The sequence below is a fragment of the Mus musculus genome, chromosome 4, assembly GCF_000001635.26.
Source record: "Mus musculus strain C57BL/6J chromosome 4, GRCm38.p6 C57BL/6J".
Taxonomy (NCBI): domain Eukaryota; kingdom Metazoa; phylum Chordata; class Mammalia; order Rodentia; family Muridae; genus Mus; species Mus musculus.
This window is the reverse complement of record NC_000070.6, coordinates 63,991,893-64,018,959: the sequence shown is the minus strand read 5'-3', so window position 1 is coordinate 64,018,959 and position 27,067 is coordinate 63,991,893. Positions and strand designations below refer to the sequence as shown.

At 44.7% G+C, this 27,067-nt stretch overlaps 1 protein-coding gene and 1 long non-coding RNA gene across 8 annotated transcripts in view; one reads left to right on the top strand and one right to left on the bottom strand.

Annotated features, from left to right (window-relative positions):
* Positions 1-27,067, top strand: part of Tnc (tenascin C) — an 87,231-nt gene that overhangs the window by 28,056 nt on the left and 32,108 nt on the right. For 4 of the 6 annotated variants that reach the window (NM_011607.3, NM_001369213.1, NM_001369212.1 and 1 more), the window contains 12 exons: positions 720-2,129; positions 3,802-4,065; positions 4,916-5,031; positions 5,736-5,892; positions 10,077-10,346; positions 11,093-11,278; positions 11,523-11,612; positions 12,451-12,714; positions 17,990-18,262; positions 18,775-19,047; positions 23,147-23,419; positions 25,661-25,933. In NM_011607.3, coding sequence (NP_035737.2) covers positions 720-2,129; positions 3,802-4,065; positions 4,916-5,031; positions 5,736-5,892; positions 10,077-10,346; positions 11,093-11,278; positions 11,523-11,612; positions 12,451-12,714; positions 17,990-18,262; positions 18,775-19,047; positions 23,147-23,419; positions 25,661-25,933 — 3,849 coding nt within the window. The remainder of the gene's footprint in view (positions 1-719; positions 2,130-3,801; positions 4,066-4,915; positions 5,032-5,735; positions 5,893-10,076; positions 10,347-11,092; positions 11,279-11,522; positions 11,613-12,450; positions 12,715-17,989; positions 18,263-18,774; positions 19,048-23,146; positions 23,420-25,660; positions 25,934-27,067) is intronic. The other 2 variants (XM_006537776.1, NM_001369214.1) reach the window with 1 other exon arrangement.
* The window catches only part of 8030451A03Rik, a 163,826-nt gene that overhangs the window by 129,597 nt on the left and 7,162 nt on the right, over positions 1-27,067 (bottom strand). The window contains exons 2-3 of one of the 2 annotated variants that reach the window (XR_881356.2): positions 6,000-13,682; positions 5,473-5,634 (exon numbers count right to left, since the gene is read on the bottom strand). This is a non-coding gene — a long non-coding RNA (RIKEN cDNA 8030451A03 gene). Of the gene's footprint in view, positions 1-5,472; positions 13,683-27,067 lie in introns of both variants that reach the window. The other variant, XR_003955431.1, reaches the window with a different exon arrangement.

Below are 27,067 nucleotides of genomic sequence, written 5' to 3'. Positions count from 1 at the left end.
CAGAGCTGCCCACACAGCCACCTGTATGTACCAGACACAGTAACTTTCTTCTGTGATCCTCCCAACAACCCTTTAAGGTAAAGTTTAACATCTCTATGTGAATCTAAAAACTGAGGTTTTAAAAGTCGACCAAATTTCACAGGATGATTCAGTGATAAAGGAGAACACGCATAGACTTTGGATGTGCCCGGGAACTTCACTCTCTCTGGAGGACACTCGGGACCCTTGCACATCTATTCCAGTAATCCTGCTGCTTAGGAGTTCATTATATCCCCCCGCCCCACCTCCCAGAATTCCAGAGGAATACAAAAGCATTAACTTCAAGTCAGAAATGAGTATCTGTTTCCACCACTTAGAAAATACTATCAGAAAGGGCATTGATAATGATGTTGAGAGTGGACCTGACTACCATATGCAGGGAGTACTGTGGGACTCTAGGCTTCTAAGGCAATTTTCAAAAGTTTATCTTTATTAATAAATCAATTCATTTTCTCTCTGTCAACCCCCTTGAGGAAACATGTGTCTGAGAAGACCTGGTGGGTTTAATGTCAGTGTGGCTTAAATGTGACTGAATTCCATCTCATTTTTTCCACTAAGCCTCTGCTCTCCACCCAGTTGATGCCTAGGCATGCAGCTGAATTTGAGTGAGGGCTTTTTCATGTGAGTACCAAAAGCCAGCTCTGATGTACCCAGCTAAATACCTATTATCTTCAATGCAGGTCGTCTGGACACCAGGCCCTTCTGCAGCGGACGGGGCAACTTCAGTGCAGAAGGCTGCGGCTGTGTCTGTGAACCAGGCTGGAAAGGCCCCAACTGCTCTGAGCCTGACTGCCCTGGGAACTGTAATCTCAGAGGCCAGTGCCTTGACGGCCAGTGTATCTGTGACGAGGGTTTCACTGGGGAAGACTGCAGCCAGCTGGCCTGTCCGAACGACTGCAATGACCAGGGCAGGTGTGTGAACGGGGTCTGTGTGTGCTTCGAAGGCTATGCCGGCCCTGACTGTGGCCTGGAAGTCTGCCCAGTGCCCTGCAGCGAGGAACACGGGATGTGTGTGGATGGCAGGTGTGTGTGCAAAGATGGCTTTGCGGGTGAGGACTGCAACGAGCCCCTTTGCCTCAACAACTGCTACAATCGTGGGCGGTGTGTGGAGAACGAGTGTGTCTGCGACGAGGGCTTCACTGGCGAGGACTGCAGTGAGCTCATTTGCCCCAACGACTGCTTCGACCGCGGTCGCTGCATCAATGGCACCTGCTACTGTGAAGAAGGTTTCACGGGCGAAGACTGCGGTGAGCTCACCTGCCCCAACGACTGTCAGGGCCGTGGCCAGTGTGAGGAGGGACAGTGTGTTTGCAACGAGGGCTTTGCAGGAGCAGACTGCAGTGAAAAGCGGTGTCCCGCCGATTGTCACCACCGTGGCCGCTGCCTCAACGGGCAGTGTGAGTGTGACGATGGGTTCACAGGGGCTGACTGTGGGGATCTCCAGTGTCCCAATGGCTGCAGTGGGCATGGCCGTTGTGTCAACGGGCAGTGCGTGTGTGACGAGGGCTATACCGGAGAAGACTGTAGCCAGCGGCGATGCCCCAATGACTGTCACAACCGGGGTCTCTGCGTACAGGGCAAGTGCATATGTGAACAAGGCTTCAAGGGCTTTGACTGTAGTGAGATGAGCTGTCCCAATGACTGCCACCAACATGGCCGCTGTGTGAATGGCATGTGTATCTGTGATGACGACTACACTGGGGAAGACTGCAGAGACCGGCGCTGTCCCCGGGACTGTAGCCAGCGGGGGCGCTGTGTAGACGGACAGTGCATCTGTGAGGATGGCTTCACTGGCCCTGACTGTGCTGAGCTTTCCTGCCCCAGTGACTGCCACGGCCATGGCCGCTGTGTGAATGGCCAATGCATCTGCCACGAGGGCTTCACTGGCAAAGACTGCAAAGAGCAAAGGTGCCCCAGTGATTGCCATGGCCAAGGCCGCTGTGAGGACGGCCAGTGTATCTGCCATGAGGGCTTTACGGGCCTGGACTGTGGGCAGCGCTCCTGTCCCAATGACTGCAGCAACCAAGGACAATGTGTGTCAGGCCGCTGCATCTGCAATGAAGGTTACACAGGGATAGACTGCTCTGAGGGTGAGTATCAGCAAGCTGGCCTGCAAGTGGTCATGATGGTGTATATACGCAATGCCTATCAGAGACAGATAGTGGGATTTATCAACATACCAATTCTTTTAATGTGCCCTGTTAGTATATTCCTGTTAAACACACACTCTTTTTCTGACCCTATGAGGGGTTTATACTCAGTCTCTTGGCACTGGGCAACTTAGATCAAAGGCTCAGAGAAGTAATACTGTTGTCCAAAAGACTCAAATGATACTTAAATATTATCTACCTCAACTGTATTGAATCAGCCATTCATTGTCCTTTACTTCGTATCAGTTTCCTTTCTTTCTCTACTCTGGCTATGAACCAACAGCAAACAAAGTTCTTCCATTTGAATGGAAATGATAATTCCCTGGGCTCAACAGACATTTCTATTAAATAAGATTAACTTATTAATGCAGTCAACTAAAGAATGGTCTCTGGTTACCTGGGAACCAGACCTGATGCGTTTGGTGCTATCCTTATCCAAGGACTGTGAGCATCTCCCAGAATACTGTTTCCAGGAGTTATCATAAGCATAGGCATATAGTATGTGTTCAAGAAACATTGACTAAATGAGTACACAGCAAAGAACAAAAACAAACAAAAAAAAAAACCACTCATGCTCAATGACCGTTTTCTCTTCATTTTTCTCGCCCTCATATCATGATAAAGAACATCTTACAAAGGTAGGCAGGAACAAATAAATAGCCCCACTGTTTAGTATGTCTGAACTGTGCAAGCTTAGTAAAGACATGTGGGTTCTAAACCTGATGTAGGCAACCACAGGGAAACCTCTTGCCCTTAGTCACAGCTAAGGAACAAGAGAGTCTGGTTAGACAAACCCTATAGGACTAAGTCACAGGGGCCAGGCTGAGGTGATAGTTTTCTATACCCTGGTATAACTCTGAGCTAAGACCCAGAAAGTGGAAAAGTGTCGAACACAGTGTTGAAAGCAACACTATTGGCCAGGGACTTCAACATAAAGGCAATGGGCTAATAGATTACAAAGCTACTTCTGGTGGTAAAGGTCTGTAAACCCAGCTCCTACAGAGGCTGAGGCAAGAAGATCAAGTTCAATGCCTGCCTGGGTCACATTCAAGATAAGCCTAGGCCAGGTGGTCAAAATAGATTGGATGGCATTCTCAGAGAACTAATGAAAATGTTTTTAAAGTAAAAAGAAATAGAGGAGGAGAATTTTCTTATAGGGAAAGTGACAGACCTCTTTTAAATACTTTTTAGAGTATTTTATTTTATTTTATTTTATTTTATTTTATGTGTGTTAGAGTTTACCTTGAATGTATGTGTATGAACCACCTGTACCTGCAGATGTTAAAAAAGGGCATCAGAGTCCCTGGAACTGGAGTTACAGGTGGTTGTGAGTCATTACTTGGATACTGGGAATGGAACCCTGGTCCTCTGCAAGAACAAAAGTGCTCTTAGCCACTGCGTAATCTCTCTAGCCCCTTGACTGACAGAACTTGTATCTAGTACACTCAGTAGAGCTCTGGCTGAGTCCAGAAGGTTGGGAACAATGTGTTTTAAGAACAGACAACTTCAGATCTCTATTGTAAATAGCAGAAGAGACTTATCAAGGGAGTTAAGCCTATAGGGTACTACACGAATACTCTTGACCTCCAATATCCTTTCTTATTCCTCTCAGTGTCCCCTCCCAAAGACCTTATTGTGACAGAAGTAACAGAGGAGACTGTAAATCTGGCATGGGACAATGAGATGCGGGTCACTGAGTACCTCATTATGTACACACCCACCCATGCTGATGGCCTAGAGATGCAGTTCCGTGTGCCTGGGGACCAGACATCCACCACCATTCGGGAGCTGGAACCAGGGGTGGAGTACTTCATTCGTGTGTTCGCCATCTTGGAAAACAAGAGGAGCATCCCTGTCAGTGCCAGGGTTGCCACCTGTGAGTAGGCAGAGGATTCTGGGTAGACTCACCTAGCCTTGGCCAAGCTGTGTAGCACTATGCATACTTTAAGTGCCCAATATATACTAACACACTTCACCCAATGAGACAGAAGCAATTGTTAACCCCATGTGCAGATGAGGAAACTGAGACCAGACAGTTCATCATCTCCTCTCAATCCCCACAGCTAACAAAGATGGAGTTGGGCTTTACCCTGGAAAGTCTTAGGAGATTAGATCTTAATCTTCTTATCACCATTGTGTGGAGTTCTCCTCTATTGACCTCACTGTCTCAGGTTATTCCTTTAAGAGTCAGTACAATTACCTTCATGCCTGAGAAGCAAACTGTGGCTAGAAACTGGCCCTTACTTGCTAAGCAATAACAGCATTGGCCTTTCCTTACTGAGTGTGCACTGCATGCCAAGAGCTAGGCCAGCAGACTTCACGGAATGTATTACTCAGTCCTTGGTGCATACCTGAGGGAAGACACAGTTACCACCTTCTCCCAGGAAAAGCAATGATCTCAGAGCTTTGTATAAATCTTGTCCAAAGTCACAGTGTTATCGGTGGTGGGTTAGATGCTGATCCAGGTCCATCTGATTCCAAATCCTATGTATGCTTTGCTAATTCAACAATATGAAATCATAAATAAGCAGTCATATGATTGGTCATAATAGGGGCATTCACATTTTCTCACAGTAGACTGCATGCCAGAAAAGCCTTTAAGTAGACCCCAGATTTGGTTACTAGCCTCAAAGACAGCTGTCTGTCACAGGTTTAGTGTATCCCTAGCTGTGTGGCTACCTAGGATCTTGCCTTTCCTTATATCCTATTTGTGCTGTTACTTACAGATTTGCCTGCACCTGAAGGTCTAAAATTCAAGTCTATCAAGGAGACATCTGTGGAAGTAGAGTGGGATCCTCTAGACATTGCTTTCGAAACATGGGAGATCATTTTCCGAAATATGGTAAGGGGCTCCCTGGAGGAAGTCTTTGATATAGGAGATTCACAAGGTGGTCAAAGGCCCCTGCTGCTTCTTATGTTACTTGGTTTCCTTAGCTTTGGGTGGAAGACTGGGCACTATCACTTTGTGTGATCATTATGTATTTAAGTGATGTTAATTTCTTCCCTGCTGTTAATAAATAGAAAAGTATAGCATTTAGAGATGAGAGTCCGGACAAACACAAGTTAAATCATCGATAGGTACCAACTTGCAAATCTCTATTTGGGATAACAGAAACAGAACCAGTCTGCCCTATACAGTATTTCCTGGCACATCTCAAGTATGAGTAGATCTTCCTAGGACACAAAGATTAGGTAAATCGGTTTTCTGGTTATAACCCAGGCCCTGTCCCCAATTATCTGGGAAAGCATTGGGCAAGCCACCAACTTAAAACTGCTGACTTACAGAAGGAAGGGCTGAGTTACGGATCTCACAGGGTGCCGTTTGACAGGAACAGGATAAGTGCAGGTGTCTACAGGAGGAATAAACAAACTCGAGAAGCAGCGTTCTCATCTCTGTTTTCTCAGCATCTAACCTCCCAATCTGCTGGGCTACATAGGAGGGTACCTAATGAATAAATTAAACAAGAAGCAGAAACAAGTGAAGCATAAAGATGCATGGCTGTCCCTGCCTCTGAATCTTAGCCCTTTGTTGTTTCCATCCTGCAGAACAAAGAAGATGAGGGAGAGATCACAAAAAGTCTGAGGAGACCAGAGACCTCCTACCGCCAAACTGGCCTTGCTCCTGGCCAAGAGTATGAAATATCTCTGCACATTGTGAAAAACAACACCCGAGGCCCCGGCTTGAAGAAAGTAACCACAACCCGTGAGTACCAGCCAAGACCTGTGATAGAGCTGATTGTGTCTCTTTGCAACTTCTGGCTTATAGCATACCCTCTGACACAGCATCTGCATCAGTGAGAATTTGCTTACCAATACAAAGTCCATATGGAGTGCCTTAAGTGATAATTCTGCAGGTTTGCGATTTGGACTTGGGCTCAGCTGTGTGATGCTTGTCCTTGACTGGGATCACTTGTGCATCTTTGTGAACTGAGACTGTTTGGCCTAGAATGGTTCCAGTTAAGACAGTCACCTGTAATCCTTGCACTCTAGAAGCTGAGACAGGGTATTAGCATGAGTCATGGCCATCCTGGACTCCATGGTGACTTCTAGGATGATATAAGCTATGGAAGGAGACACTGTCACAATAAAACAAAAGCAAAGCATAATGAGATGGCAATTTTTTTTTTTTATCCTTGGAGCCTCCTTGTCATTGGGTTAGCCGGGGCATGGTGGCATGGCTGTTGAGTAGACTCAAAATTGACATTTCTGTCACTGCTGTCAGAGGAAATTCTCAGGCCAGGACACATGGGAGAGACAGAGAAACAGATGCATCCCCTCTCTGAAGCTCCTCAAAGGTATATTCTCAGGACTGTAGATGCAGAAAAGGTAACCATGGAGACGATCACAAGTCATCTACCACACGAGCTCATTTAATCCTAACACCAAGTCTCCCATGACAGAGGTGAGGTGTATACGGATGGTACTGTGTATGAAAACGAGTGAATACGCCTTGGGGAAGTTGAGTCACTTTAACATGATGTAGGCCAGACAGTCATGACTCAAGCACAGCTGAGAAATGGAGAAAAGAGGATCCCCAAGGCTTGCTGATCAGGTCAAGGCTAGCCAGGGACCCTGGCTCAAGGAGTAAGTTGGACAGTCCAAGGAAAGATGCCTAAGGTTGATCTCTGGCCTACAGATACATTCACACATACATATACACTCACATACAATCTTTCACACATACACACACACACGTACATCAAACACATACTCTCATACATGCACATATAAACATGTATACTCACATATAAACACATGCTCACATATACACTCACACACACTGTCACAGTCACACAGATACTCACAAACACACACAACTTTCAAAAATACACATATACTCAAACAAAGTCTCATAGATAATTTCAAATACACACACACACTCACACTCATACATCTTTCACTTGACACTAATGTCCTTAGAAATTCGTGGGGTCAAGTAGGATTTAATAAACTAGAGACTTCTATGGGATATAACTGAATTTAGAATTGTTCTAACAGTTTTGTTCTTTTTAAAAAACAAGATACAGGAGAAATGGAGAAAGAGATCCTGCATTGGCATTTAGAAGGAAAATGTCTCATTTTCTTCAAGAGAACAGAGGTGCCAGCTCTTTAAGAAATCAACTCTGGTTGGCAGGGGGTGCTGGGAAAGTTAAATCTGTTGACACATGACAAAAAGGAACATCTTGCACTTAGATGCTTGCACGTTTTGCATAGCTCAGGGCCAGTACGCAGGACTGTCTCCTTCATAAGCAAATGTTTTCCATCATCCTGACAACAGCTCTCTGTGGTAGGTAGGAGGCAGGTACTGACAGGAAAAAAATCATTAGATCACCAGCAAGGCAGAGAAAAGATCAAGGAAATGCTTATCCACTGTAGGGAAAGTACACTGAAGAGGCAGGTGACTTTTACCTGCCCTTTCCTCTTTAATCCAAATTATTTAAGGCTTGGCTGCTTTGTATTCTGCTTATTAAGGGACAAACCCCCAGCCTTTGAAGTTCCAGAATATGTAAATACCAACGTTGATGGACGTGCACTTCTCTGTTCCTTTTGTGACCATTTTTGAGCATTTTTGCAGAGTTAAAGGACCTTAATTTTTTGGTGCAAATCATGTTTGATCCCTTCTCCCTGGCACCTCATTGAGGTTTACTGTGATCATTCTAGACACAAAAAAATGCTGACAAGATCCATCATCCTGTGATGATGAAGGGATGTGGTGGTCCTGAGTTTAAATCCCTTCCTTGCCATTCTCTTTCACTTTGGAACATCCTACTTCTTTAAGCCTTAGATCCAACGTTTGGAAAACTGGGTTCATAGCATCTTTCTCATCAAGTTGTCTTAAGCTCAAGGCACAGATGGCACAACACCATGGGATGTGGTCAGCAGAGAGTTATGTCAGTCTTCACTATTCCGAACACAGAGTTGGGGTTATCAGTATCCCTAGCCATACCCTTAGCAGTGTAAGTGGGTTTGTGGCTGACAGCTCTGAGAATGGAAGACAGTGTCACTGTCTAGGTAATAGCATCATTTTCATGATGTGTTTTGTGGATTCATTAAATACTAGCTGACACATAACCACTTAGACTTCAAAAATGAACAACACAGCATCCTCACAATCTATCAAAAACTTGGTCCTTTTCCCATACTCTGCATGAATCCTGGCTACTTCCATTTAAAAACACTTAGTGGATGGATGCTAAAAGCATAGACTAAACTGCTTTTAAAGATAAAAATAAACTTATACATTAAATGCCCAGGATGACCTGAGGATCGTGAAGGCCAAACATCCATTTTCTGAATGAATGAATGAATGAATGAATGACCCAGTCTAAATGTAACCTGTAAGGGTCCATGATTTGCTGAAGAATGACACCCCAGACTCAAATAGTATGTAAAGCAAAGAGTGTTTTATTCTGCAGAAGTACAGCATGATGGGGTCTCCCATTACCAAATTAGAGAGACAACCAAGTGAGCTTGCAGGCTCAATTTAAAACACATTGGAGTTCCAGGGCAGATGAGCTTTGTCTTACGCTGTCTTTAGGCATTCTGGAGACATTATCAGGGAGTGAAGCTTGGCCATTTTTCTTCCCTCTTAGTAATTGACTGGCTTGGGCTTGCCTGGACTTGCCCAGTTCTTAGGCCTAGTCAACTCATCTGCCAATTTGGAGTCTGTCATGCAATCAGCCTAGCCTTCTCAACCAAACTGTAAAAACATCTGTGACAAGACAATGAGCAGCAGTAGCTACAAGGAAGAGGATGTATGTACCCTACAGGGAAGAGGATCTGTGTACTGTACAGGGAAGAGGATGTGTGTACCCTACAGGGAAGAGGATGTATGTACCCTACAGGGAAGAGGATGTGTGTACCCTACAGAGAAGAGGATGTGTGTACCCTACAGGGAAGAGGATGTGTGTACCCTACAGGGAAGAGGATGTGTGTACCCTACAGGGAAGAGGATGTGTGTACCCTACAGGGAAGAGGATGTGTGTACCCTACAGGGAAGAGGATGTGTGTACCCTACAGGGAAGAGGATGTGTGCACCCTACAGGGAAGAGGATCTGTGTACCCTACAGGGAAGAGGATATATGTACCTGGTTGACATGAAAGGCAAAGAGGAAAAGGAAATCTCAATAGATGGAACAAAAGAATAGCCTTGTCGAGACCAGGAGGTGAGGAAGCATGAAATCCAGGTGTATGGGGCAGGAAGTGAGTTTAACAGGATGACACAGGAATCCCCAGAATGAGGACAAAACAGGCCATGCTTGAAACAGAAATTACTCTTGCCCTGGTTCCTTTCATCAAAAACATTTTTTGAGGCTGGCTCGGTGGCTCAGTTAGGGTAAGGGAGCATGTCAAGCCTGATAATCTGAATCCAATCATCAGGTCCCTCCTGCTAGGAAAGAACCAACCCCAGAAGACGTTTTCCTCTAAATTCCACACGTGGGCTATACAAAGACATGCAGCACTCACATACAGACACACTCAGAAATACATGCACAAAGAGAGACATGTATGCATAAGCAACACATATATAGACACACTCACACACACACACACACACACACACACACACACACACACACACACACAGACATACACAACACCAGCAAAGGAAAGGCTTTCATCACCCATCACCTGTATGCCAGGTTCCGTTCTCGATGCTTTATAAGCTTTCTCTGTTTTACTATTGGAAAAATGAGGGCAAAAGCCCTCCATGTAGATCTTACAGTCCCTCCTTTCAGCTTGCCAGACAGAAACTGCAGCTCCCAAGGGCAAAAGAAAGTAAGGGGTCATTATGAGTCAAATGTCTACTGTGGTCTGCTGCAAAGTCCCCACTACTCTCAACCCCTTCTGCCGGCATTGACCCTTTGGTTCCTTTGTTGGTCTCAGGCCTGGATGCCCCCAGCCATATTGAGGTGAAAGATGTCACAGACACCACAGCACTGATCACCTGGTTCAAGCCCTTGGCTGAAATTGATAGCATTGAGCTCTCCTATGGCATCAAGGATGTACCTGGAGACCGTACCACCATCGACCTCACACACGAAGACAACCAGTACTCCATCGGGAACCTGAGACCTGACACGGAGTATGAGGTGTCCCTCATCTCCCGCAGAGTGGACATGGCAAGCAACCCTGCCAAAGAGACCTTCATCACAGGTGAGGAAAGGGCAGAGTACCAATTCTGCCCCACTCCATCCATGAGTCCTCCAGGCCCATATAGCACTAAAGATGGTCGAGGGCCTTTTCATCTCTGTGCATTCATTTTAGATAATAATTAGTGACTTTTTCAAAGAAAGGGGGATTAAATAACCTTCCAAACATACCCAGGCACAGGCAAACATGTGTGCATATGTGTGCATGTATGTGTGCATGCATGATAGAGAGAGAAATGGGGGAAAGAGGGAGAGAAAAGAGAAAAAGGAAGGGCTGGTCTGATATTCTTAGACAACATTTCTGGTTAAAGTTTAATGGCTCAGTGGGTAAAGGCATTTGCCTGACATCTTAGCAAATGGCATTACTTCAAAGGTCAATTATATATCCCATACACATTTTGCAGGAGTTTGGTAGCACCAGGTGATCAACACTAAGTTATTAAAAATACATTGATTCAACAGAACAGTTTTCATATCCACAGTCTTATGTTGGGGGCTTTGTATTATTCCTCAGACACAGAAAATGAAATCAATGTAGCCAATTGAAATTACCACCTACCAATCCTCAAGAAAGGAACTGGGACTGTGCTCTTTAACTTTGTGAATCAGTTACCAAGACAGGGGCTTCGGGGGAATTCTGACATTTCTGTCCATTGGCGGGTGCCTTTTGAATCTCTGATTGAAATGTCAAGTTCTCCTGCACTCATCAAACCTGGCATAATGCCCATCTTCCCTTTCCCTCCTAAACAGGCCTGGATGCTCCCAGGAATCTCCGCCGTGTCTCACAGACAGACAACAGCATCACCTTGGAGTGGAGGAACGTCAAGGCAGACATCGACAGTTACAGAATTAAGTATGCCCCTATCTCTGGAGGTGACCATGCTGAGATAGATGTTCCAAAGAGCCAGCAAGCCACAACCAAAACCACACTCACAGGTGAGCCGTGACCCAGCGGTGCTGTGCCACAGGGGCCCTCGAAAGGACAGGAGCATATGTCCCTATTTTGCAACCCTGTAGAGATTATGAAATAGGCCCAGCTTCTGTCCATTCCTCTCACTGTCACTGCATCATGTGATGAGCATATACAATTCACAGTGGCCAGAAGCCAGTCTGGGGTCACTTTTAAAGTCTTCTGGGAGCCTGCCTTCTACTAGTGCCCAACCTTCACATTCTCTTCCAGGTCTAAGGCCCGGAACTGAATATGGGATTGGTGTTTCTGCTGTCAAGGGAGACAAGGAGAGTGATCCAGCAACCATCAATGCGGCCACAGGTGAGGTGCATGGCAATGCTACCGTTGCTGAAGTAGACTGAACAGGAAAGGCAGGACTGGTGAGAAAAGTCTATCTACAAATTCAAAGAATGAGATTAGAGGAGAAATGGGCCTCTAGTGCCATGGAGCCCAGATGTCTACATTTAAAAGAACGAAAGCAGAACTCATAAGCTCACTCCTAAGGGAACTACCCTAGCACAACTCTCTACAGAGGAAAGAGAAGAAAGGAAAATTGGAAGCAAATATTATAGTATGCCTGTTTTTAGTTGTCAACTTATTCTCTTAAAATAAGCCTGTTTAATTGGTACATATGTGAAGTTTTTTTCCCCTTAGCTTCTGAGAAAATACCTCCCTAGGGCAGATAGTTAAGTAACCATATAGATTAACTACAGCATCTACTACAGCATCCTGGTTCCCGTAGCATCCTGTAGTGCCAGCCTTGGGTGAAGATTACCTAGGGCTGGATTGGAGACTGTTGTTTCCATCCTGAAGTGTTTTTCTGAAAAAAATCTACTACTAGATACATCACAGCTTTAGATTTCAGTAGTGTTGCACAGTGTGTATGTGTGTGTTTCTGTGTGTGTGTCTGTGTGTAAATGTGTCTGTGTATATGTCTCTCTGTGTGTATGTTTGTGTGTCTGTGTGTGTGTCTATAAACCACTGCACATTATTTTTAATTTTCTCCAAATCCCAAAAGGTAGTGTGTAACATCTCCTGTCTATAAAAGGTGAGGTCAGTCAGGTGACTGCCCTGCAGTTACAGGTCTCCTCAGGGCACACTCAGCTCCAGAAGTCCCTGTGCCTGGCAGCCTAAAGATGTCTCATCATTCTCTCTCCAGAAATTGATGCACCCAAGGACTTACGGGTGTCTGAAACCACACAAGACAGTCTGACGTTTTTCTGGACGACACCCCTGGCCAAGTTTGATCGTTACCGCCTCAACTACAGCCTCCCCACAGGCCAGTCGATGGAAGTCCAGCTGCCAAAGGATGCCACCTCCCATGTCCTGACAGACCTGGAGCCAGGGCAAGAATACACTGTTCTCCTCATTGCTGAGAAGGGCAGACACAAGAGCAAGCCTGCACGTGTGAAGGCATCCACGGGTAAGTCACCCTGAGCTCTAAGCCCTCTGCTAACTCTGGGTGGCAGCTTTGAGTCTGCCAGGCTTGTCAGGAATGTGATGCCCAGAGGAGAAATAAGCTCCTTTCTCTCCTCCTGGAGCTCTCTGCCACACTGAAATGGCAGCTTCCTTGTCTTTCGTGAAGATTGACGTTTTTCTCCTGTCAGTCAACTGATTGAACCAAATTGCCTCATGGAGAAACGCTGACTTCTAAGCAACACTAACTAGGAGAATGTAAATAGGGAGCTGTGATTGTCTGTCTTGTCTCTTGTTGCTGTTTCATTTGTGCTCCATGGTATTCTAGAAATTTCCCATTTCTCCCCTTTAATCTAATGACAGCTTTACTTTTCATTGTTTTAAAGATGCCCAGGATGTTGGACGTCATTATTTGAACATCTTCCTAGGAGTGTTTTTATTACAGCTCTCTTGCCCTCCTCAGGATAGCCCAGGAGAACGGCACTTGGTCTGAAACCTGCCACGCTGCCTTCTCACTTTATTTCTAGTCATGAAGCGTCTTCTGGCTCTCCTTGGTTGATCCCAGGTCCCTTTTAGTCCTATTAGCCAGCTAACCTACCGACTTTCTCTCCTGTCACTTTAATTCACGGACTGAACTGCAGAGAGAATCTGGAGATAAAAATGGTTCTTCCTGTATGAAAAATGACACATCCAATTTCAGCCATGAAGTTTTCAAGATCGTTTGAGTTTTCACAAGTGACAGACTTAGCTTCCCATTTCATTAGCATGCATGCAGGCATGCAGCTACCTCATCTACTGCAGTGTGCTGCTGTTTGAAGAACGCTGTGTCACATGACCATCATAGCCTGATTGACTCCCACACTCCGTAGAGTCTTTGGAGAAAACTAGAAGCTGGGACTATCAGAGATCAGGATGTTCAGGGGTCACTAGCGCTGGTCATGTAACACAGAAGTCACCCAGCTGACCCTCAGCCATCTGAAAGAGAATGACAATGAGGCAATTTAGAAATGTCATGCAGGGCCCAAGTTATCTATTAATATCTTCAACTGAATACAACAGAATTTTCAAATGTCAGTCTCCTCCATTAAATTGATCTGCCACCAGGCAGTACAAGAGAAAGTAAAATTGTTTCAAATTGTTCAGGATCCAGACTCCTTCACTCTTTCTCTTCCACCATTTTTTTAGGGTTTAGCTCCGATTCTCAAAATGGGGTCAGTATCACTACATGGCTGCTGCAATCCTCCATCATCCAGGTTCTAGGCAGTAGGACGGAGATAGAGTCAAAGCTCCAACCCATGGCTCTTTCTAGAGATTGTATCAATAATTTCCCTGTATATCTCATTGGCTGTTCTTACATAACACGAGAAGGCTAGTCTCCTATCAGAATAGCCACTGTAAAGTCCACAGGCATTTTGAAGGAAAACAGAGAAATTTGTGAGACAAAAGGACAGTCTAAGCAAGTAAGAAATGAGTGCAGTGGTTAATTCTGGGAACAGTGCAGACTGCTCCCTCCTGAGCTGTAGGGTGCTGAGGCTGTCCGAGAAGCTTAGAAGGAAAAGTTCATCAAAGATAGGGAAATAGAATTGAAACGAGTTAGCTTGAATAACTTGTATAATCTACCCTTGCATGAGTTTATTATTGTGTGCCAAAGGCATTAAAAAAAGGGAGAACCAGAAATGTAAGAAGAAAAAGAACTCTCTCCTTGTTCCTCCTCTCCCTCTTCTACTCTTTCCTCTTTCACAAAGCTCCAGAAGGAGGGACCCCACCCCCATCTCCCCGCATCTCCAGAATCAAAGGCAGATGTTGCAAGATTAACATTTCTTATGCTGGTCCTCCTGCATTTTCTCCAAGGAAGCCCCATGCTCCAGCCACAGCAGTGGCCCAAGTCCAGACCTCCTCCATGAGGTGGCACCATATTGAAAGCAGAGTTAATCTTCTTACCCTTCATTCCTGTGCTCCATAAAAAAAACCAAACTTGTACATAACAGCACCTTTCCAAGGGCTGGGTGGCCTCCAGAGTCTGGCTTCTCTGGCTTAGCTTCCACTATTCATGTCCTTGGCCAACACATGACTGTCCCCTTGTATGTTTGCTGAGCCTGCCTCCTCCACCAGGCCTGTGCTCCCTTTGTTATATTCCTATTCTGTCCCCTGTTTTCCACTTATCATTTGCTCTAGTCTCGTCCATTTCAAGTGCTATTCAAACCAAGGGCATTCTCTGAGCAAGCTGTGAAACATACACCCCCCCCCAGCCCACCCCTGATGCTGCTCCAAGGCTTCGTGGCTACTTACCAACTTGAGAATGGGCAGTAACCACCTCATTGTCCCTGACCTCCACCCACCCGTGAGCAGATTGTAGGGACAATCTCCTTTGTCTACTGCTGCCTGCAGTGCCTGGAACACATCCAAAGCCAGAGTGAGGGTCAGGAACATCTGCAGAGATCCAGCTGCTCTGGGGACAGCATTGCCACATTTTGTTTTCTCCTTTTTGTCCTTCTCTGCTGTAGCAGCTGTCTAGCACCCTTCAGGAGCAAGGGGCAAGGTAGTTATTCCCTAGGAATTCTTTAAGTTAGTGCAATATGGATGACAAAAGGAGAGAGCATGAAAGGGGGAGGGAGAGAGGGAGAGACATAAAAGGGGGGGGGTAGAGGCAAGGCCTGCTCCCATCCAGCACAGAAGGCCTGTGTGTTTCAGCCTTGTTCTCTTCTGCTCCCTCCTCCTAACTCTCCCATACTCTTCTCTCCTCCTTCAGTTTTTCCTTTTCTCTTTCTGCTTTTACATTCCTGTTAGCTAAACTCTGCCTAAAGCCAAGGCTACAAATTCACTGGAAGCAATACAAGACATAAAGGAGGACAATAGGCAAGAGCCAAGGGCCATGAGGCATATTTTCACAGCAACCTAAGAACCCAATTGTGTCTCGCATGAATTTGGGAGGCGGAAAAATGAAATTTTGTTTCTAACCACAGCTTCAAGCGTTAAACAACACTTCGCTCTGATTTACCATTTTACTTTTCTATGGAGTAAACTGAAGTGGATTCAAATAGTTATCCTTTCAATGTACATTTATTTATATAATATATGATGACCACATGCTAAGAATCAGACAGAAGAGGGGGACATTCGGGACAAAGAGAATGAGAAAGAGTGCACTGCAGTGGGAAAGATAGAACCAACATGGGAAGAACGTAGTTCTGCTGTTACAGAGGCATGGGGAGTCACAGGAGGACAGACCTGATCCTCATCACACACCTGAAAAAGAGAACAAAAGGCTCTGAGGAGTCTCAAAAGAAGAGCTACCTAGATGAGTCCTTGAGGAGCAAGAGGAGGCAAGGTTCGGGGAGAGTGCAGTGTCCTTCCCAGCAGGGGGAATAGCATCTGAGAGGCTTAGAGTCAAGGGATGTTCTGTAGTCATCAAACAAGCTTAGCCCTGCTGTGTGTCTAAGTAGAAGGACAGTATTTCTAAGGCTTCAGGCCTTCTGGAACAGGTGCAAAGCACAGATGTTCAGGGATTTTAGCTTTATTCTTCATAGCTACTAAGAACCACCAGAAAGCTCCAAGGCAGCCAAGACTTCATATTTCAGGTATTTCATTCTCTAGAAAATGAGTTTGGTGCCATTTGAAGTATTCTTGTAGTCTTCCAGCTTGCATTGAATTCTCTGCTTGCTGTGGGAGAATCACTCTCTCACATACAAAGCACAAAAAGAGCTTCGGGCTCTGCATCCTGCCAGCCTATGGTAACCACCATCTATACAATGGTGGGAATCTGAAGGGATGACGACATGGCCAGAAATTCCTTCCTGCAGCTGCTTGGCCCACCATGAGTTCAGATGACAGGAGATTTGGAAATTCTGACTTCCTGGGCCCACTGGCATTACTCAGAGGGTAAATTCCAAAGCCCAGCTGGAAGAGAATGACAATAGCCTTTTCACTGTGGCCTGTAGGAAAGCTAGGGTGCACACAGACAATGCAGTGAGCCCACAAGGATGTCATTCACCCTGAAAATGAGGACTCAGCACTTATACACAGCTTTGCAGTCCACAACTGCCTGCTCTGTCTTTATTCAGAGCACCCCTCCATCCCTCTAAGTTCATCGGTGGAAGTTTCATCTTTCATATATGTGAGCATGTGTTTAGGGTCAGCTTAGTGTGAGTGGTGTGCCAACAGCATCCAGTGTAGATATGAGTACACACCACTTACATAAAGGAAAGCCCTATCTGTATCCTTCTTGATCTGCCTGTGAAAAGAAAGGGGGAAAGGTGGAGGACTAGAGACCCAAACAGGATGGAATCTGAGTCCCAATGGAGACAGCATTGTGGGATAGTTCTCTCAACTGAGGGAAGAGGTGTGGGGGGTCATGAAGCAGAAGCACCAGAGACACAGGCAAAAACTGAAGTGCAGAGATGAAATGAGTCTCAGAAGAGCTCAGTCTAATGTGCTGTCCCTCCACTCTTTGTACCTGTGAGCATTTTAACAGCTTTCCCTGTGATGATCTATAGTACCCTCCTCCCTCCTCCGCATTAGGCAAGTCTCCTTACTTTATGCAGCCTCAAATCTAAGCTCTTTTCATGGGGAACAATATGATTAATGTCACCATTAGAGATAAGGCTTAAGATAAATTCCTGGAAAGAAAAGATAGTTACTTCCTCTTCACCATGGTATAAATTCTCAATGTCAGTGAAGTTTCTGATTAGTGGTTTTAGACAGCAGGAGAAGGAAATTTTTTTCTGTTTTTTTTTTTTTTGTTTGTTTGTTTGTTTTATTTTCGGCCTGACCAGTACTTTCCCCTTATCCCTACTCTACTGAAGTGGTTTGTTAAAACCTGACCTGAAACTCAGGAACTGAAAAGTCCAAATTAAACTATAATGACCTTCTAGGAAAGGCCAAGGCAGCACAAAGAGAAAAGAAACCTAAGCAGATCTAGGAGGCTGCAAAATGCAGAGCGCTGGAAAAAGACCCAAGACCAAGCTGAGGTTATTCCGTGTAGTGAAAAACCACTCTGCCAACTGGAAACTGAGGCATGGAGCCTCGTTAACAGATGAGAATAGTCTTCTCTAGGATACTTGTAAACAAGTAAACATATTTCCAAAAGGAAATTCAACTGTATAAAGGCAAGATTAATGCTACACTAACCAGTTTATTGCATTTTGTGGGACAGCATCGCTGGGCATACAGTGACAGCATCCTGGTACTGGACTCTATGGGCCTTGGCCAATGGATTTGCTGGGTTCTTAAAAGGCAAGCATTTGATGAATAGTGTAACTGACCTTGTCTCTGTTATTGTTTAGAAGAAGTGCCTTCCCTGGAAAATCTCACTGTGACTGAGGCCGGCTGGGATGGCCTCAGACTCAACTGGACTGCAGATGACCTGGCCTATGAGTACTTTGTCATTCAGGTACAGGAAGCCAACAATGTGGAGACTGCTCACAACTTCACAGTACCTGGTAACCTCCGGGCTGCAGACATCCCAGGCCTCAAGGTTGCCACTTCTTATAGAGTCTCCATCTATGGGGTAGCCCGGGGCTATAGAACACCAGTGCTCTCTGCCGAGACCTCCACAGGTACTTTCTTCCTTCATATCTAAAGCTTCTGTTTTTCTCAACAGGAAACTGACCAAGGATAATCACGCATCATTGATTTTAGAATGGCCTTGTTCAGCCACAAGCTGAAGTGACATGGGGGTCTGATGGTGGATAGCCAGGCCATCGCGTGACATAGTTCTAAGGCCATGTTAACATTTCACATAAACAACACATTGCTGCTGTATGGAATCCATCATCTGAGACAGTCCAAATAAACCAAGGATGGTGACCCCACATTAAGGACTGATTATGTGCTAGAGTCCAAAGGAAATTAGCCACAGAAGGAATTCCTGAATTCTCTGAAATTGATAAACTAAGAAAGCAAATATTTCCCCGCCCCCTTCTTCTGCTCTTTCCAAGGTTTAAGATGTTACATGAAGCATGTTTATCTAACAAATGTCGTGTTTTCAGGGGATGTAAAGCCTGCCCTTGGGTTCAGGATTTCCTATATCTTACAATGACTTTTAAACGCATTCTTTGTCCTTCTCTAGGGACAACTCCCAATCTGGGAGAGGTCACTGTGGCCGAGGTGGGCTGGGATGCCCTCACGCTCAACTGGACTGCTCCAGAAGGAGCCTATAAGAACTTTTTCATTCAGGTGCTAGAGGCTGACACGACCCAGACTGTCCAGAACCTCACAGTCCCAGGAGGACTGAGGTCAGTGGACCTGCCTGGGCTCAAAGCAGCCACCCGCTACTACATCACCCTTCGAGGGGTCACCCAGGACTTCGGCACGGCCCCTCTCTCTGTTGAGGTCTTGACAGGTATTTTAGACCGGTTCACTCCTTTTCTCCTCTCCCTGTCTCTGCTTAAGAGGAATCCCATCTCTAAATGAGACTTAGACCCTTCCATGTTGGGGAAATCCTAGTGAATCACTTCTACTTCAATATCTTATCCCTTATTTGGGCAGGTCCTGCTCTTAGTCTAGTAGACAGCTCCAGACAAAATTCCACCTACTCTTCTTTTTCAAAAGTGAGAGGTGACTTCTCTCGAAAAGTATGTTTCAAATTATAATATCTAAGAAACTTGAAAGCAAAATTTGTAAGTGAAAAATAAAATCACTCTGAGCTCATTTTACAAATACTCAAGAGCTTCCCATAAACCTAGTGGTATATCAAGAATGGAAGTTTTGAGCTCCTCCAAAAACTACCTTCTATTCCCAAAGGCTGAAAGAAAGCCTTGGCTTTAATTCTAACAATTGGAGTGTGCTCAGTACTGCAGTAAATCACACATCTGTAGTCAATACAAACCAAAGAGCTCATCTCAACTTTAGTCAAACCCCATCTCACCTGAACCCCAGAGAGCAGTTCCCTTTATAGTAACGTCATCCCTGTGTATTCTCATGCAGAGAAGGTTCCAAGTCTGGGAAATTTCACAGTGACTGGACTGAGATGGGATGTTCTCAAACTGGACTGGAACATACCAGACAGAACTTATGACCAGTTTATCACTTGAATCCAGTAGAATAGCCAGGCAGAATGGGCTGGCCTTATTATTCCTGGTCGCCTGTGTTCCTTTGAAGTCCCAGGCCTCAGGGCTGGTACTCCCTACACAGTCACCCTGCACTGCAAAGTAAGGGGCCTCCATACTAATGCACCTGCTGTAGAGTTCATCACAGGTACATGACCATTCTGGACTGGATTTTTATATATGCCAGTCTGGCTGTTCCCAGAATAGCAAAACTCCCTCATAGGTAGGTCTTGCCTGAATATGGTTTGCAGGCAACATGAAACTGTGACTTAGCAGGTCTGGATTAGAATTCTGTAGTACTGGCTGGATGTTTTCCTTTGCATCTCTGAGCCTTTTTTTCTTGCCATTGAATCAAAAATGATACCCTGCTTTAGTATCCTTCCATGAGCAATGGATGGACTAAGAAATGAAAGGGCTTGACAAAATGTTCATCATCTAGCCAGTGTTGAACAGCTAAGTGAGTAGTTGTATTATTCAGGGTCTTCTAGAGAAACAAATTATAGAATGAATATATATGAGATTTATTACGGAATACATATGGGATTTATTATGAATATAAATATTGAATTTATTAAAATGGCTTACAAACTGTAGTCTAGCTAATCCAAAAATGGCTGTCTACCAACAGAAAGTCCAAGAATACAACAATTATTCAGTCATGAGACTGGGTGTCTCACCTGTTCTTTAGTATGCACTGCAATCCTGAATACACAGGCCCTCATGCCAGAAAAAGAATGGACTCACCAGCAAGAGTGAGAGTAGACAGACAGAGAGGGAGCCTCATTCTTCTGTGTGTTTTGTAAAGGCTGCCAGTTTCATAGAGGTTACCAGCAGAAGGTGTGGCCCAGTTAAAAAGTGCTTCTTCCTACCTCAAAAAAAAAAAAAAAAAAAAAAAAAAAAAAAAAAAAAAAGCTGGATTAAAGATATATCTTCCTGTCTCAAGAGAGCTGGATTACAAGTGGGTCTTCCCACTTCAAATGATTTCATGAAGAAAAAAATCCCGACAGGTGTGTCCAGCTGGTTAGGTTTTAGTTCATTCCAAATGTAGTCAAGTTGACAATCAAGAATCGCCTTCACAGTTGTCAACCCAACCATGGGAAGACAAAGCACAGGAAGTGGGTATTTTTTTGGTGCAGGAGAGCAGAACTTTTCAGAGAAATCTTTTCAATACTGCCCTCAGAGACATTAAGTAATACCCAATTCCGAGTCGGATCCCTTCAGATCTGGAAACTGATCTAGTCATCTTATGCCGAAGTCATCTAAGCCCATTTCTGAAGTGCACTTAAAGTAAGAACCTTTCTAAGAAAAGATGGTATGTTTAAGTTCCATGTTTTCCATTTAAGCTGAAGAGAAAAACAAATTCATCTCAGTCCTTGGAATGCCCCTTGAAATATGCTGTTCCATCTATCACACAGAGCTTTATGCTATTCCAAGGAGGATGGAATGAATGGTAAAATTTGTGGTGATAAAGTTTTGATGCTGTACCCCTCTCCATTTGCCTTGTATCCTTGTATTTTGATAATGCCATCAAATTACCTAATTCAAACCATCAATTTTCCTACTTGTTTATATATATATAAAGTAAACTTGTCCATTGCTGTGATGTACACACATACCAGATATAAGGAAGATGATTATGTTCATTTACCTAAGTCAGCCAGGTTATCATGTTGCCTTATTCCTGGACTGGGTTGAGATAAACAAAGGTCGTCTGGGATGTCTGCTCTAGGTCAGGGATGCTGATGAGCTACGTGTACAGTCTGCAAGCCCTGCTGCAGCTGCCTAGCTCCTTTAGTAAATGGAATGTTCTGGTGAAGTCTTTCGTGCAGTAGATAAACAGTTCTCAGCAAGTGCACTTCTGTCCCCAGACCTCTCAGAAAACCCTGGGTCAGTGTTGGGACATCTTCCCCAAAGGATCCTGGGACACTTAGGAACAAGAATTATACACTTCTTAAAAAAAAAGGCTAAGATCTCTAACTTCTAATTCATGGCCACTTCTGCCTTAGGAAGATGGATAAGGGTATACTTCAGTTTGTAAAGGGCTTGCCTCTCATCCTTGAGGACCAGGGTTTGATCCTCAGATCCTCATAAGGGTATAGAAGTATAAATACTTAGAATCTCAACTGAGAAAATGGGGGCAAGAGGATTATATTGATGATTTCTGGAGAGCCAATCTAGTTGAAATGGTGTGTTCCAGATTCAGTCAAAGACCCTGCCTGAAACTAAAGTTAGGAGTGATTGAGGAAGACATTTGATGCCAACCTCTGGCCTCCTGCACACAACTGCATACATATAAACACTCTCTCTCTCTCTCTCTCTCTCTCTCTCTCTCCCTCTCTCTCTCTGTCTCTCTCTCTCTCTCATACACACACACACACACACACACACACACACACACACAAATTAGAGCTGAGACTGTACTGAATCCCAAACAGTGAATTTTTCCATACCCCAAAGTTAGACTTTCTTAATCAGCAATAACTGAAGATCGTTCTTACACAGTTAAAAAGAACAACTAACAGTGGGCCCTGCTTTGCACATGTACTAAGCAATACAGACTCACTCTTAATTAAAAGTAAGCAAGCTGACTTCACACAGCCTTGCTTTGTGATGCAGCCATGCTTCATGCCAAGGGTTAAGACAGTGGGAGAGTGCAAGCCAAGCCAGGAATCTATTACGTAACATCATGTCCTTGAAAGTTGCAGAAAAAGCTCAGAGATAAACCAGACCACCTGTCAAAACTTGGGAACACGAGTTCTTCAGAAGCCCAAATACAGAGCAGGTAGCCAGCCACAAGATGTCCCTTCACCTCAAGTAATAAAATGAGGCATGGCTTCGCATATGACTAAGATATTCCAAAACACATCAACAGGCTCTATGTTTTATGTTGCCATTTATCAGACAGTTTCTGTGCCTTGTGTATGACATGAAGATGCTAATAAATATCAGGTAATCACAGAACCCAATGAGATGGTACTGTCACTTCTACTTAAAACTGAGGCTCAGAGAGAAAGCCAGACTCCCAAGATGATACAGCTTGCCAGGTCTGTGGACCTCCAACTCCTGTGCTTTGACTACTCCTACTTCCTTACCCCTCTACAATCCCACATTGTCCTGGTGCCTCTAGCCACTGCCTGTGCATTCCCAGAGATTTCCATGCTTCGGCCTTTCAAGGAGGAATGATGCAAAGTTTCCTTTTCTGCCTGTTTCAACTCTTCTCCAAAACCATAACCAGAGTAGCAAAAATCTGAATACAGAAATACCCGGAGATCAGGAGCTACAGAAACAAAACACTCTTTCTCTCCCCTTCTGCTTTTCTGGAGTAGGGTTGTGGGGCATTCGGCTGCCTTGCTTGGTTTGCAGCACTAACAGCAAATTCTCTGCCTTCTTCAGAGGATCTCCCTCAGCTGGGAGGCTTGTCTGTGACTGAGGTCAGCTGGGACGGCCTCACACTCAACTGGACCACAGATGACCTGGCCTATAAGCACTTTGTCGTTCAGGTGCAGGAGGCCAACAATGTGGAGGCCGCTCAGAACCTCACGGTACCCGGCAGCCTCAGAGCTGTGGACATCCCAGGCCTCAAGGCCGACACCCCTTATAGAGTCTCCATCTACGGGGTCATCCAGGGCTATAGAACACCGATGCTCTCTACTGACGTCTCCACAGGTATCATCTCCACTGCCCATGCTTAGGGTTCTCTCTTGCGCTCGCTCTTGCGCTCTCTCTCTCTCTCTCTCTCTCTCTTTCTCTCTCTCTCTCTCTTCACTCCCCCTTCTCTCTCCCCACTCCTCTCTCTCTCTCTCTGAGATGGCAAGGGAACTAGCTTTTCTTCCTGGCTAATTCCTTTCTACGCATGACGCATGCTCAGAGCCCTTTCGGTGAGCTGTTCCATCATTCCAATGCCTTCGCCACAGCAGTGACGAGCCATGTAAGATACTCACACTTCTGGCCTCCGACATCCACTTTCTTGATTCACCTAGTCAGTACCACAATGGCACCTTTGCACGGCGGCCTCTGTTTGGAGAACCAGCCTGTTTGGTTTTAACTTCCATCTGTAGTCCTGGCAGAGAATCAAAAGCCCACCCTCCCCACATGTGAGTTTGATGGAGCACAGACCATTTATTTTAGAGACTCTTTTGCTGTTTGAGCATTATTTCAAAATTTCTCGTGGAGATGTGTCCTACAGTGCTTACACTTACACAGTGATTCTTTGAAATGAAGTGAGCACAACAGGAGAACTGAATTACCCTCCAGTAGGCAAAATTCTCTCAGCTGCAGAGTCATTGCTAGAACATCAAACTATCAAGCTATCCGTCAAAGAGAGAAAACATACAATTCTGAATGGATAATATACCAAAGTTACTGTTGTTCTGTAGCAGGACACTCAGTAGCTCTCAGAGCAAGAAGTATTTCAGGCTATAAACGGAACAGAGTTGCTACCCCCTTTTTGCTCTGTGAATCAAGAGTTATTTCCCGAAGCAAGCTCCCAATTCCTACACCAGGGATGCGTTCTGGTTTACTCGTTACACTGTTACAGTTATAAAGCTTTCAATGGGACTCTTCCCAAGTGAACGGCCTTTCCTAACCCTGTTTTCTGTGGCTCGTCTTTATGGTGTGCCCTGATGAGTTCTTTCTCATGAAAATGCCTCCCTTTTTTTATACAGTCACTGTGTCTCATAGCAAACCATTACATCTTTGTTGATTCAAAAGGATAACTCTGTGATTTTGCCTCAGTTGTTACAGAAACTGTCACTGATGCATACATAAAACGTAAGCAACCCCAGGGTGGACAGTGACCTCAGGCTGACCAGAGATTACAGTTGAGGATCTGCTGACTTTTCTCCAGGGTTCTTGTCTGACATCCACAAACTATTCTGTCCCAGAAGGCAGAGCAATCAATCACCCGCCACTTCTGATCTTTCCTGCAGATCTCGTGGTTTGGATGCCATCTGTATTCTTTTTTATGGTAGCAACATTCTTGTCTCTGAGGAGTTGGCCCACGGAGGGGAAGGGCTATAATTAATCTGTGAATCTGGGATTAAGGGTCTTTCTCCTCGCTACATAGATTGTACTGGCTTCACAAATGCCTCCCATGTGCACACACTGCTTGCTATATCACCACTTCTCAGGAAAGTAAAAGCTCTGGCAGGACATCTCCCCAGAAAAATATTATTTCTTAGCTAAAAAGGGTTGTCTGAACGGTTTGGCTGAGCTGTCTTGGCTGCCAATACAGGACCAACCTTCTTGGCCTACATAGACATAAGTAAAAGAGAACATGCTATTTTAACAGATGATGAGAACAGCTGGCTCTCCCTTATCTAAAGTATGGAAAAAAATAATCAAGAGTTACCCTGAGAGGTGGGAGGATCTTTTCAAGTGACAAAATCAGAAGCCTCCAGGTCCCACTCAGGGAGGCCCATGCTGTCAGCATTATTTAGCACTCATTTAGATAGATAGGCATTCTCTCAAAGCTAATGCAGGAATCCACATAATCTTGGTCCCTGAGCCTGAAAGCTGTCAGCCCTCATATCTTTTGACTGATTGCCAATGGCCCTGAGGCAGGGCTCTCAGAGACAGATCCAGCTAAGATGAAGCCAATTCCACTGAGACTAGCCAGCCCGTCTTCTGTGCTGAGGTATCTTGCCAGGCCTGATCATCAGTGGCAAATGCAGGGGAGAAAAGTCTAACAGCTATCCCCTCCTTTGCTCAGCTTCCTCTTAACAAAACCAGTTTCTCCTTCCCTGGCACTGATTAGTAGTGGCAGCATCACTTTGCCTTGCTATAACCCTGAACTATCAGACCTTACTCCCCGGGCATGATTCTATTAACCACCTCCACCTTGAAACACAGCCAAATAACTAAATCATTTGATTTTTTCTCTCTCTCTCCTTCCCTCTCATCTTTCAGCCAGAGAACCTGAAATTGGAAACTTAAATGTTTCTGATGTAACTCCTAAGAGCTTCAATCTCTCCTGGACAGCTACCGACGGGATCTTCGACATGTTTACTATTGAAATTATTGATTCTAATAGGTTGCTGCAAACAGCAGAACATAATATATCTGGTGCTGAACGGACTGCCCACATCTCAGGGCTTCCACCTAGTACTGATTTCATTGTCTACCTCTCTGGAATTGCTCCCAGCATCCGTACCAAAACCATCAGTACCACGGCTACCACAGGTACATGAGCGTTCTCTAGTTTCTGACGCTTTCTCTCCACAGTCTCTCTCAGCAGGATGAAGCCACTTGATTTCATTGGCCAATGAGGTATAAACCATTGAATATCAACTTTCCTAGGTTGCTGGGCTGCATCATTGTCTAACAAAATTTTCTTCTGACAGCCACCTAAATGGTACATTTGCATGAATCCATATCTCTGATTATCATAAGCAGACCATTCTAAGTATCATATGAAATTTTGTCCAGGTGGCCACAAATAAGGACCTCCCTCCTTTGGTAACTTTAAAATCATCATGATAATTGTCCTAGGCTTGCAAAGATGTCTCTTCTAATCAAATTTACGTTTCTTTTTTTTTGATTATCCTAATATCTGTCTCTCTGTAAAGTCTTGAATATCCTCATACCCAAATATCCTAGTGATTTAAGATAATTGTCAACGGTGCCCTGTTTTGCTTTTTTTTTTTTTTCTCCAGCTGGGAAAATGGCAAGAAAGAGCAATGATAGTTAACTCATCAGCTAAGCAAGAGGTACCCACGTCATCCATATTACCTCAACCTGAAAGCCAGCTCAGGAAAAGATGTCCCCTGTCTAGAATGCTGAGAGACACATAGCAAAAAGATGATAATAGTCCTTCTCAGATAAGAAACCTGGGTCCAAAGGGAGCAAACTGTTCTTGCTCTGCATATGCAGTCCTGTGGCATGTGTTCTGTGCCAGATGATTTCTTTAGTGCCTTGAGGAAGACTCCAGAGAGGAGAGCATTGCCCACTCAAGCAACATTCTTAGCACATTTGGGGCAATATCTTCACTTTACAGATAAATTAACATGGTCCAGACTAGAAAAAAAATGTAAGGAATGCAGTTTTTCCTTATAGTTCACAAAAGAAGGTCCATATTCTAGGGAACACAAGAAAAGGATTGATATTATAGCATCAAAATTACCTTCTGCTTAGATCACCAATGGTTGATGGAGACCTAATTTATATGCTGTTTTAGACTGTTATCAGGGTAGTCCTGGAAAAAAAGGAGCTAGGGATACTTGGTTCCTAGTCTATTCATGTTAAAGTATAGTAACACAGAGGGGACAAAAGTAAGTTGACCATGTGTACTTGGGTTGAATTGGTTTTCAACAAAGA